Genomic DNA, 12,401 nt, shown 5'->3' with positions numbered 1-12,401 from the left:
AGAGAGAGAGAGATGGGAACAGAGAGAGAGAGATGGGAACAGAGAGAGAGAGATGGGAACAGAGAGAGAGAGATGGGAAGAGAGAGAGAGAGATGGGAACAGAGAGAGAGAGATGGGAACAGAGAGAGAGAGATGGGAACAGAGAGAGAGAGATGGGAACAGAGAGAGAGAGATGGGAACAGAGAGAGAGAGATGGGAACAGAGAGAGAGAGATGGGAACAGAGAGAGAGAGATGGGAACAGAGAGAGAGAGATGGGAACAGAGAGAGAGAGATGGGAACAGAGAGAGAGAGATGGGAACAGAGAGAGAGAGATGGGAACAGAGAGAGAGAGATGGGAACAGAGGAAGAGAGAGAGAGAGAGATGGGAACAGAGAGAGAGAGATGGGAACAGAGAGAGAGATGGGAACAGAGAGAGAGAGATGGGAACAGAGAGAGAGAGATGGGAACAGAGAGAGAGAGATGGGAACAGAGAGAGAGAGATGGGAACAGAGAGAGAGAGAGATGGGAACAGAGAGAGAGAGAGAGATGGGAACAGAGAGAGAGAGATGGGAACAGAGAGAGAGAGATGGGAACAGAGAGAGAGAGATGGGAACAGAGAGAGAGAGATGGGAACAGAGAGAGAGAGATGGGAACAGAGAGAGAGAGATGGGAACAGAGAGAGAGAGATGGGAACAGAGAGAGAGAGAGAGAGAGACAGAACAGAGAGAGAGAGATGGGAACAGAGAGAGAGAGATGGGAACAGAGAGAGAGCGATGGGAACAGAGAGAGAGCGATGGGAACAGAGAGAGAGCGATGGGAACAGAGAGAGAGAGATGGGAACAGAGAGAGAGAGATGGGAACAGAGAGAGAGAGATGGGAACAGAGAGAGAGAGATGGGAACAGAGAGAGAGAGCAATGGGAAGAGAGTGTGATGAGAGGTGTGTGTGTGTGCGTGTGCGTGTGTGTGTGTGTGAGCCTACGTAGAGAGAAAGGGGATCATGACAGTACGTCAGAGCAGCACTCTAAATTAGGATGGGGCATCGGTCGGAGTCAGATTCTGCTGACAACCGTCATCCTCGGGCGACCAGGATCTGCGCGATGCAGGGAGGAAGAAAGGCTTCTGGAGGACGCATGAGCAGGTAGGAGATGGAGGAGAGACTGGGAAACTGGGACTACAACTCAAGGTTAAAACAAAGTACTTTTAAATATCTTTCCATACAAGTCTCCTCCCCTTCTGGCCAATGATCTCATTCTAAAAGTACCACATAGGGGGTAACCTACTGTATAAGTTCACTACCAAAGAAGGAACAAAGTACAGGAGGGATGTTAGAGAGACTTGGGACATGGAGTCAACACAGCACAGCAGGATCACCATCACAAATTTATACAATAATATCAAAACAGAGAAACGTCTTCCACCTCCATCTTTTGAGACGTCTGCGTTCACAACCACATCTTCCACCATCCTCATAGAGCAGCGTGTCGTTTAGTGGCTGCCAGGCAGCTATCAAGGACATAACAGCATTACCATTCAACGCTTTCCATTAGTCGCTTTACAAGAGGGCCTACTCTCTCTCTGCCATCCTGGAGAACCACCACTGACACAGAGTTCACTAAATAACTAGAGAAGCTCATTACTGGCCAGGAAAGTGAATTACTGGGCTAGCCAACCAACCCACGCTAGTCAGGTCCGTGCTCTGCTCTGCCCGCCAACCAGATGGCTAATTAAACCCAGAGATCGTCATGAACCTTAACATTAGCAGCAGTCACACAGAGGATGCGGCTCACACCATTACGGCTGGCTGAGTACTCTGCTGGATATCTGTCTTGCTCACAGGGAGGGTGGATCAGTGCGTGGGTCAGTCCCTCTTCTTAATGTAGAGTGACTGAGCAGCAAACGCCAGCCATTCTGCACAAAATGGTTTAAAATCCAGTATAGACCACAGAGAGCAAACTGCAGTTCTTTAAGAGAGGAAAGAACAGTGCAAGCCTGAAGGACACAAAGGGATGCAAATAAATAGGAGAATATCAATGGGGGAGAGGAAATAAGGGGAGGTTAAAATGGTAATTGTGGCCATTTTTCACACGGGGAGCGGAGCACGTCGGTCAGACGGGTATCCCTGACAGAGACACTTAGTTAATATGGAGGCGTCCCCCGGGAGCTCGTTAGCTAGACAGAGGAACGGAACGCACGTCGCTCACACTCAAACCAATCAGGACACATACATGGCCCGGGCATCCCTGGGTTCTGATAGGATGATTAATAGAGGGTGTATACAGACTGCTGTCTGCTGGGCACAGACAGGCAGCCAGAGCCCAGTCTAGTAGGGATTCTACCACTCACTACCAACCACAGGTCACATGACCCTGTCCCCCCTCACTGTCTGTCAGACACACAGAGCAGAGGACTCAAGGACCACAGATTTCTTAGGGCAAAATGTTAAATGTCACACTGGAAACCAGGTAAATACATCTATAGAGTCTACTTTGCTTGTGGAAATAGCTAGCTATGCATTTTGGATCCAGCTGTTTTTGGATCCACTTTGTTTAATCCGAGCGACTCTGTGATATATTCTCTCAACTGAAGACCTTCGAGAATTGGATGCCTGACTATGGTTGAGGGCTAACCTACTGTAGGTGCCTTCTGTGTGGTAACCTACTGTAGGTGCCTTCTGTGTGGTAACCTACTGTAGGTGCCTTCTGTGTGGTAACCTACTGTAGGTGCCTTCTGTGTGGTAACCTACTGTAGGTGCCTGTGGTAACCTACTGTAGGTGTGTGGTAACCTACTGTAGGTGCCTTCTGTGTGGTAACCTACTGTAGGTGCCTTCTGTGTGGTAACCTACTGTAGGTGCCTTCTGTGTGGTAACCTACTGTAGGTGCCTTCTGTGTGGTAACCTACTGTAGGTGCCTTCTGTGTGGCCTTCTGTGTGGTAACCTACTGTAGGTGCCTTCTGTGTGGTAACCTACTGTAGGTGCCTTCTGTGTGGTAACCTACTGTAGGTGCCTTCTGTGTGGTAACCTACTGTAGGTGCCTTCTGTGTGGTAACCTACTGTAGGTGCCTTCTGTGTGGTAACCTACTGTAGGTGCCTTCTGTGTGGTAACCTACTGTAGGTGTGTGGTAACCTACTGTAGGTGCCTTCTGTGTGGTAACCTACTGTAGGTGCCTTCTGTGTGGTAACCTACTGTAGGTGCCTTCTGTGTGGTAACCTACTGTAGGTGCCTTCTGTGTGGTAACCTACTGTAGGTGCCTTCTGTGTGGTAACCTACTGTAGGTGCCTTCTGTGTGGTAACCTACTGTAGGTGCCTTCTGTGTGGTAACCTACTGTAGGTGCCTTCTGTGTGGTAACCTACTGTAGGTGCCTTCTGTGTGGTAACCTACTGTAGGTGCCTTCTGTGTGGTAACCTACTGTAGGTGCCTTCTAGGTGTGGTAACCTACTGTAGGTGCCTTCTGTGTACTGTAGGTGCCTTCTGTGTGGTAACCTACTGTAGGTGCCTTCTGTGTGGTAACCTACTGTAGGTGCCTTCTGTGTGGTAACCTACTGTAGGTGCCTTCTGTGTGGTAACCTACTGTAGGTGCCTTCTGTGTGGTAACCTACTGTAGGTGCCTTCTGTGTGGTAACCTACTGTAGGTGCCTTCTGTGTGGTAACCTACTGTAGGTGCCTTCTGTGTGGTAACCTACTGTAGGTGCCTTCTGTGTGGTAACCTACTGTAGGTGCCTTCTGTGTGGTAACCTACTGTAGGTGCCTTCTGTGTGGTAACCTACTGTAGGTGCCTTCTGTGTGGTAACCTACTGTAGGTGCCTTCTGTGTGGTAACCTACTGTAGGTGCCTTCTGTGTGGTAACCTACTGTAGGTGCCTTCTATGTGGTAACCTACTGTAGGTGCCTTCTGTGTGGTAACCTACTGTAGGTGCCTTCTGTGTGGTAACCTACTGTAGGTGCCTTCTGTGTGTAACCTACTGTAGGTGTGTGGTAACCTTACTGTAGGTGCCTTCTGTGTGACGGTGGTGTGGTAACCTACTGTAGGTGCCTTCTGTGTGACGGTGGTGTGGTAACCTACTGTAGGTACCTTCTGTGTGATGGTGGTTTGGTAACCTACTGTAGGTACCTTCTGTGTGACGGTGGTGTGGTAACCTACTGTAGGTGCCTTCTGTGTGACGGTGGGGTGGTAACCTACTGTAGGTACCTTCTGTGTGATGGTGGTTTGGTAACCTACTGTAGGTACCTTCTGTGCTGGTGAAGACCTCGCCATGTGCCGTGCCCTCAGAGAGAAGGGCTGTGGCGTCCCCGGGAGACGTCCGGTCGAAGGTCAGGGTCCCTGACGTGGTGATCTGGCCTGACGGAGACACTGTGACTGGAGTGCAGAAAGAAGACAAAGACAACGCATTGATTGATTTATAAAATAAATGTAAAAAATAATAATAATAATAATAAAAACATAAATAAAATAAAAACATTTGAGTGCTTTATATTGTCCCCAACTACAGGGTCAGTGGGACAACTTTTTATAAGATACATTGTGTCATGTCATAGATATATACTTTTTGTTTTTTTTACCTTTATTTAACTAGGCAAGTCAGTTAAGAACAAATTCTTATTTACAATTACGGACAGGGGACAGTGGGTTAACTGCCTTGTTCAGAGGCAGAACGACAGTTTTTTTTACCTTGTCAGCTCGGGGATTCGATCTAGCAACCTTTCGGTTACTGGCCCAACGCTTTAACCACTAGGCTATACGGCCAATAGAGCTGTGAATCATCTAAAATAAAAACTGGTCTCAGAACATTGACAGCCAAAAACAATGCAATGTCATAAAGATATGGTCCAATATGCAGTAGATCTAAAACAAATGTGGAAACTATTATATTGGTAATAAAACGATTCAAAAGACGTACGAGTCTGTTTTGGTAGAGAGAAGGATAGAAATCAATTGCCTCAACACAGCAACTGAAGATAAACAAAAGGAAACAGACTCACTATTACCATGGTAAGTGATAAGAAAATATGGAGCTGGATTGAGGCACAAACAAGCCTTATTTCCCCTGGGACAATGTTGCTCTCAATGGCTAGCTCAGTAGTAGTCCAACTTGTTCAGTGGGGACACCAGTTTTTCACGAGACCTCATTTTTGGGCCAGAAATTCTGGAAACCCCACCCCAAATCTAATGCCAGCATTAAAGTCTGTACATTTTCATGTCAACAAATAACATTCCATTCATTGCATTTTATCCAATAAATGCAACCTCAATAGAAATCTATTTTCTAAATGATCTTTCTCAAAAACATTTGTATATTGTCTTATAAAATCTGCACTCTCAATTCCCCCACCACCCCGACTTTGAATACTACTGTGCTAGCTACTAGCAGAGAACCTCTATGGGGGGGGGTTTACAAAACGGTGCCAACAGCTACCCCGTGGTCCCATTTTGACAAGGTAATCACAGATGATGACCGAGCAGGATTTACTTTGTCTTCTGTCCTGTGCTTTGACTCGTCTGTAACACATATTTAAAGACTTCCCTCTGAATGACGGGACCCATGTATGTCATTCAAGAGGTTAAGGGGAGGACGTCAGAACGTCTGTCTGTGGTATCTGAAGAGTATGTGAGTTTAAAGTTGTATTAGTCATATTCTTCTTCTGTCCTAGTAGACTCATTTAGCTGTGTATTTGTGTGTGTGTGTATTTGTGTGTGTGTGTGTGTGTGTGTGTGTGTAACTCACATGTTGCCCCCGGTGCCAGTGTGATGTTCTTGGGCGGTGGGAGGGGGAGGTCCTTCTTCTCTGGAGTGGTCGGCTGCTCGTTCTCCTTCTTGCGTCTCTTGTAAGGAACAAAGAGTCTGACCGGGCCAGTCTGGACCAGAAGGAAAGGGGAAAGTAGAATCACAGACAACAGGGGAAACCAAAGTCTGAAGCATCCGTTTAGAGCTTCCACTCACCACCAAGTCTGGTAGCGGAGATGAGAGAGAGTCTAGTGGCGGTGATGAGAGAGAGTCTAGTGGCGGTGATGAGAGAGTCTGGTGGCGGTGATGAGAGAGAGTCTGGTGGCGGTGATGAGAGAGAGTCTGGTGGCGGTGATGAGAGAGAGTCTGGTGGCGGTGATGAGAGAGAGTCTGGTGGCGGTGATGAGAGAGAGTCTGGTGGCGGAGATGAGAGAGAGTCTGGTGGCGGAGATGAGAGAGAGTCTGGTGGCGGTGATGAGAGAGAGTCTGGTGGCGGAGATGAGAGAGAGTCTAGTGGCGGTGATGAGAGAGAGTCTAGTGGCGGTGATGAGAGAGAGTCTAGTGGCGGAGATGAGAGAGAGTCTAGATGGCGGAGTCTGGTGGCGGAGATGAGAGAGTCTAGTGGCGGTGATGAGAGAGAGTCTAGTGGCGGTGATGAGAGAGAGTCTGGTGGCGGTGATGAGAGAGAGTCTGGTGGCGGTGATGAGAGAGTCTAGTGGCGGTGATGAGAGAGAGTCTGGTGGCGGTGATGAGAGAGAGTCTAGTGGCGGAGATGAGAGAGAGAGTCTAGTGGCGGTGATGAGAGAGAGTCTAGTGGCGGTGATGAGAGAGAGTCTGGTGGCGGTGATGAGAGAGAGTCTGGTGGCGGTGATGAGAGAGTCTAGTGGCGGTGATGAGAGAGAGTCTAGTGGCGGTGATGAGAGAGAGTCTAGTGGCGGTGATGAGAGAGAGTCTAGTGGCGGAGATGAGAGAGAGTCTAGTGGCGGTGATGAGAGAGAGTCTAGTGGCGGAGATGAGAGAGAGTCTAGTGGCGGAGATGAGAGAGAGTCTAGTGGCGGAGATGAGAGAGAGTCTAGTGGCGGAGATGAGAGAGAGTCTAGTGGCGGAGATGAGAGAGAGTCTAGTGGCGGAGATGAGAGAGAGTCTAGTGGCGGTGATGAGAGAGAGTCTAGTGGCGGAGATGAGAGAGAGTCTAGTGGCGGAGATGAGAGAGAGTCTAGTGGCGGAGATGAGAGAGAGTCTAGTGGCGGAGATGAGAGAGAGTCTAGTGGCGGAGATGAGAGAGAGTCTAGTGGCGGAGATGAGAGAGAGTCTGGTGGCGGTGATGAGAGAGAGTCTAGTGGCGGAGATGAGAGAGAGTCTAGTGGCGGAGATGAGAGAGAGTCTAGTGGCGGAGATGAGAGAGAGTCTAGTGGCGGAGATGAGAGAGAGTCTAGTGGCGGTGATGAGAGAGAGTCTAGTGGCGGTGATGAGAGAGAGTCTAGTGGCGGAGATGAGAGAGAGTCTAGTGGCGGTGATGAGAGAGAGTCTGGTGGCGGTGATGAGAGAGAGTCTAGTGGCGGTGATGAGAGAGAGTCTGGTGGCGGTGATGAGAGAGAGTCTAGAGGCGGTGATGAGAGAGAGTCTAGTGGCGGAGATGAGAGAGAGTCTGGTGGCGGTGATGAGAGAGAGTCTAGTGGCGGAGATGAGAGAGAGTCTAGTGGCGGAGATGAGAGAGAGTCTAGTGGCGGAGATGAGAGAAAGTCTAGTGGCGGAGATGAGAGAGAGTCTAGTGGCGGAGATGAGAGAGAGTCTAGTGGCGGAGATGAGAGAGAGTCTAGTGGCGGAGATGAGAGAGAGTCTAGTGGCGGAGATGAGAGAGAGTCTAGTGGCGGAGATGAGAGAGAGTCTAGTGGCGGAGATGAGAGAGAGTCTGGTGGCGGAGATGAGAGAGAGTCTAGTGGCGGAGATGAGAGAGAGTCTAGTGGCGGAGATGAGAGAGAGTCTAGTGGCGGTGATGAGAGAGAGTCTAGTGGCGGTGATGAGAGAGAGTCTAGTGGCGGTGATGAGAGAGAGTCTGGTGGCGGAGATGAGAGAGTCTAGTGGCGGTGATGAGAGAGAGTCTAGTGGCGGAGATGAGAGAGAGTCTAGTGGCGGAGATGAGAGAGAGTCTAGTGGCGGAGATGAGAGAGAGTCTAGTGGCGGTGATGAGAGAGAGTCTAGTGGCGGTGATGAGAGAGAGTCTAGTGGCGGAGATGAGAGAGAGTCTGGTGGCGGAGATGAGAGAGAGTCTAGTGGCGGAGATGAGAGAGAGTCTAGTGGCGGAGATGAGAGAGAGTCTAGTGGCGGAGATGAGAGAGAGTCTAGTGGCGGAGATGAGAGAGAGTCTAGTGGCGGTGATGAGAGAGAGTCTAGTGGCGGTGATGAGAGAAAGTCTAGATGAGAGAAAGTCTAGTGGCGGAGATGAGAGAGTCTAGTGGCGGTGATGAGAGAGAGTCTAGTGGCGGAGATGAGAGAAAGTCTAGATGAGAGAAAGTCTAGTGGCGGAGATGAGAGAGAGTCTAGTGGCGGAGATGAGAGAGAGTCTAGTGGCGGAGATGAGAGAGAGTCTAGTGGCGGAGATGAGAGAGAGTCTAGTGGCGGTGATGAGAGAGAGTCTAGATGAGAGAAAGTCTAGTGGCGGAGATGAGAGAGAGTCTAGTGGCGGTGATGAGAGAGAGTCTAGTGGCGGAGATGAGAGAGAGTCTAGTGGCGGAGATGAGAGAGAGTCTAGTGGCGGAGATGAGAGAAGTCTAGATGAGAGAAAGTCTAGATGAGAGAGAGTCTAGTGGCGGAGATGAGAGAGAGTCTAGTGGCGGAGATGAGAGAAAGTCTAGATGAGAGAGAGTCTAGTGGCGGAGATGAGAGAGAGTCTAGTGAGAGAGAGTCTAGTGGCGGAGATGAGAGAGAGTCTAGTGGCGGAGATGAGAGAGAGTCTAGTGGCGGAGATGAGAGAGAGTCTAGTGGCGGAGATGAGAGAGAGTCTAGTGGCGGAGATGAGAGAGAGTCTAGTGGCGGAGATGAGAGAGAGTCTAGTGGCGGAGATGAGAGAGAGTCTAGTGGCGGAGATGAGAGAGAGTCTAGTGGCGGAGATGAGAGAGAGTCTAGTGGCGGAGATGAGAGAGAGTCTAGTGGCGGAGATGAGAGAGAGTCTAGTGGCGGAGATGAGAGAGAGTCTAGTGGCGGAGACGAGAGAGAGTCTAGTGGCGGAGATGAGAGAGAGTCTAGTGGCGGAGATGAGAGAGAGTCTAGTGGCGGAGATGAGAGAGAGTCTAGTGGCGGAGATGAGAGAGAGTCTAGTGGCGGAGATGAGAGAGAGTCTAGTGGCGGAGATGAGAGAAAGTCTAGTGGCGGATGAGAGAGAGTCTAGTGGCGGAGATGAGAGAGAGTCTAGTGGCGGAGATGAGAGAGTCTAGTGGCGGAGATGAGAGAGAGTCTAGTGGCGGAGACGAGAGAGAGTCTAGTGGCGGAGACGAGAGAGAGTCTAGTGGCGGAGACGAGAGAGAGTCTAGTGGCGGAGACGAGAGAGAGTCTAGTGGCGGAGACGAGAGAGAGTCTAGTGGCGGAGACGAGAGAGAGTCTAGTGGCGGAGACGAGAGAGAGTCTAGTGGCGGAGACGAGAGAGAGTCTAGTGGCGGAGACGAGAGAGAGTCTAGTGGCGGAGACGAGAGAGAGTCTAGTGGCGGAGACGAGAGAGAGTCTAGGCGGAGAGAGAGAGAGTCTAGTGGCGGAGACGAGAGAGAGTCTAGTGGCGGAGACGAGAGAGAGTCTAGTGGCGGAGACGAGAGAGAGTCTAGTGGCGGAGACGAGAGAGAGTCTAGTGGCGGAGACGAGAGAGAGTCTAGTGGCGGAGACGAGAGAAGAGTCTAGTGGCGGAGACGAGAGAGAGTCTAGTGAGAGAGAGTCTAGTGGCGGAGATGAGAGAGAGTCTAGTGGCGGAGATGAGAGAGAGTCTAGTGGCGGAGATGAGAGAAAGTCTAGTGAGAGAAAGTCTAGATGAGAGAGAGTCTAGTGGCGGAGATGAGAGAGAGTCTAGTGGCGGAGATGAGAGAGAGTCTAGTGGCGGAGATGAGAGAGAGTCTAGTGGCGGAGATGAGAGAGAGTCTAGTGGCGGAGACGAGAGAGAGTCTAGTGGCGGAGATGAGAGAGAGTCTAGTGGCGGAGACGAGAGAGAGTCTAGTGGCGGAGATGAGAGAGAGTCTAGTGGCGGAGATGAGAGAGAGTCTAGTGGCGGAGATGAGAGAGAGTCTAGTGGCGGAGATGAGAGAGAGTCTAGTGGCGGAGATGAGAGAGAGTCTAGTGGAGTGATGAGAGAAAGTCTAGATGAGAGAAAGTCTAGTGGCGGAGATGAGAGAGAGTCTAGTGGCGGAGATGAGAGAGAGTCTAGTGGCGGAGATGAGAGAAGTCTAGTGGCGGAGATGAGAGAGAGTCTAGTGGCGGAGATGAGAGAGAGTCTAGTGGCGGAGATGAGAGAGAGTCTAGTGGCGGAGATGAGAGAGAGTCTAGTGGCGGAGATGAGAGAGAGTCTAGTGGCGGAGATGAGAGAAAGTCTAGATGAGAGAGAGTCTAGTGGCGGAGACGAGAGAGAGTCTAGTGGCGAGAGTCTAGACGAGACGAGAGAGTCTAGTGGCGGAGACGAGAGAGAGTCTAGTGGCGGAGACGAGAGAGAGTCTAGTGGCGGAGACGAGAGAGAGTCTAGTGGCGGAGACGAGAGAGAGTCTAGTGGCGGAGACGAGAGAGAGTCTAGTGGCGGAGACGGAGAGAGAGTCTAGTGGCGGAGACGAGAGAGAGTCTAGTGGCGGAGACGAGAGAGAGTCTAGTGGCGGAGACGAGAGAGAGTCTAGTGGCGGAGACGAGAGAGAGTCTAGTGGCGGAGACGAGAGAGAGTCTAGTGGCGGAGACGAGAGAGAGTCTAGTGGCGGAGACGAGAGAGAGTCTAGTGGCGGAGACGAGAGAGAGTCTAGTGGCGGAGACGAGAGAGAGTCTAGACGAGAGAAAGGCGGAGATGAGAGAGAGTCTAGTGGCGGAGATGAGAGAGAGTCTAGTGGCGGAGATGAGAGAGAGTCTAGTGGCGGAGATGAGAGAGAGTCTAGTGGCGGAGACGAGAGAGAGTCTAGTGGCGGAGACGAGAGAGAGTCTAGTGGCGGAGACGAGAGAGAGTCTAGTGGCGGAGACGAGAGAGAGTCTAGTGGCGGAGACGAGAGAGAGTCTAGTGGCGGAGATGAGAGAGAGTCTAGTGGCGGAGATGAGAGAGAGTCTAGTGGCGGAGATGAGAGAGAGTCTAGTGGCGGAGACGAGAGAGAGTCTAGTGGCGGAGACGAGAGAGAGTCTAGTGGCGGAGATGAGAGAGAGTCTAGTGGCGGAGACGAGAGAGAGTCTAGTGGCGGAGATGAGAGAGAGTCTAGTGGCGGAGACGAGAGAGAGTCTAGTGGCGGAGACGAGAGAGAGTCTAGTGGCGGAGACGAGAGAGAGTCTAGTGGCGGAGACGAGAGAGAGTCTAGTGGCGGAGACGAGAGAGAGTCTAGTGGCGGAGATGAGAGAGAGTCTAGTGGCGGAGATGAGAGAGAGTCTAGTGGCGGAGATGAGAGAGAGTCTAGTGGCGGAGATGAGAGAGAGTCTAGTGGCGGAGATGAGAGAAAGAGAGTCTAGTGGCGGAGATGAGAGAGAGTCTAGTGGCGGTGATGAGAGAGAGTCTAGTGGCGGTGATGAGAGAAGTCTAGATGAGAGAAAGTCTAGTGGCGGAGAGAGAGAGTCTAGTGGCGGAGATGAGAGAGAGTCTAGTGGCGGAGATGAGAGAGAGTCTAGTGGCGGAGATGAGAGAGAGTCTAGTGGCGGAGATGAGAGAGAGTCTAGTGGCGGAGATGAGAGAGAGTCTAGTGGCGGAGATGAGAGAGAGTCTAGTGGCGGAGATGAGAGAGAGTCTAGTGGCGGAGATGAGAGAGAGTCTAGTGGCGGAGATGAGAGAGAGTCTAGTGGCGGAGATGAGAGAGAGTCTAGTGGCGGAGATGAGAGAGAGTCTAGTGGCGGAGATGAGAGAGAGTCTAGTGGCGGAGATGAGAGAGAGTCTAGTGGCGGAGATGAGAGAGAGTCTAGTGGCGGAGATGAGAGAGAGTCTAGTGGCGGAGATGAGAGAGAGTCTAGTGGCGGAGATGAGAGAAAGTCTAGTGGCGGAGATGAGAGAGAGTCTAGTGGCGAGATGAGATGAGAGAGAGTCTAGTGGCGGAGATGAGAGAGAGTCTAGTGGCGGAGATGAGAGAGAGTCTAGTGGCGGAGATGAGAGAGAGTCTAGTGGCGGAGATGAGAGAGAGTCTAGTGGCGGAGATGAGAGAGAGTCTAGTGGCGGAGATGAGAGAGAGTCTAGTGGCGGAGATGAGAGAGAGTCTAGTGGCGGAGATGAGAGAGAGTCTAGTGGCGGAGATGAGAGAGAGTCTAGTGGCGGAGATGAGAGAGAGTCTAGTGGCGGAGATGAGAGAGAGTCTAGTGGCGGAGATGAGAGAAAGTCTAGATGAGAGAAAGTCTAGTGGCGGAGATGAGAGAGAGTCTAGTGGCGGAGATGAGAGAGAGTCTAGTGGCGGAGATGAGAGAGAGTCTAGTGGCGGAGATGAGAGAGAGTCTAGTGGCGGAGATGAGAGAGAGTCTAGTGGCGGAGATGAGAGAGAGTCTAGTGGCGGAGATGAGAGAG

At 51.1% G+C, this 12,401-nt stretch overlaps 1 protein-coding gene and 1 long non-coding RNA gene across 5 annotated transcripts in view; both read right to left on the bottom strand.

The window, feature by feature from the left end:
- Positions 1–12,401, bottom strand: part of deaf1 (DEAF1 transcription factor) — an 82,583-nt gene that overhangs the window by 44,359 nt on the left and 25,823 nt on the right. The window contains exons 8-9 of one of the 2 annotated variants that reach the window (XM_024384268.2): positions 5,703–5,832; positions 4,199–4,336 (exon numbers count right to left, since the gene is read on the bottom strand). In XM_024384268.2, the coding sequence (XP_024240036.1) occupies positions 4,199–4,336; positions 5,703–5,832 (268 nt within the window). The remainder of the gene's footprint in view (positions 1–4,198; positions 4,337–5,702; positions 5,833–12,401) is intronic. The other variant, XM_024384351.2, reaches the window with a different exon arrangement.
- LOC121839289 lies at positions 899–3,568 on the bottom strand. Of its 3 annotated transcripts, XR_006078881.1 has the most exons (5): positions 3,464–3,568; positions 3,106–3,385; positions 2,917–3,056; positions 2,765–2,876; positions 899–2,720 (listed from the first exon to the last, which is right to left on the bottom strand). It is a non-coding gene; the product is annotated as an uncharacterized LOC121839289 (long non-coding RNA). The 3 variants fall into 3 exon arrangements; XR_006078879.1 differs by having other exon boundaries at positions 2,765–3,056; XR_006078887.1 differs by having other exon boundaries at positions 2,765–3,084; positions 3,134–3,385.

The sequence above is a fragment of the Oncorhynchus tshawytscha genome, linkage group LG01 (assembly GCF_018296145.1).
Source record: "Oncorhynchus tshawytscha isolate Ot180627B linkage group LG01, Otsh_v2.0, whole genome shotgun sequence".
Lineage (NCBI taxonomy): Eukaryota > Metazoa > Chordata > Actinopteri > Salmoniformes > Salmonidae > Oncorhynchus > Oncorhynchus tshawytscha.
Note: the sequence above shows the minus strand (reverse complement) of the source record. Positions and strands in the feature narration are given on the sequence as shown.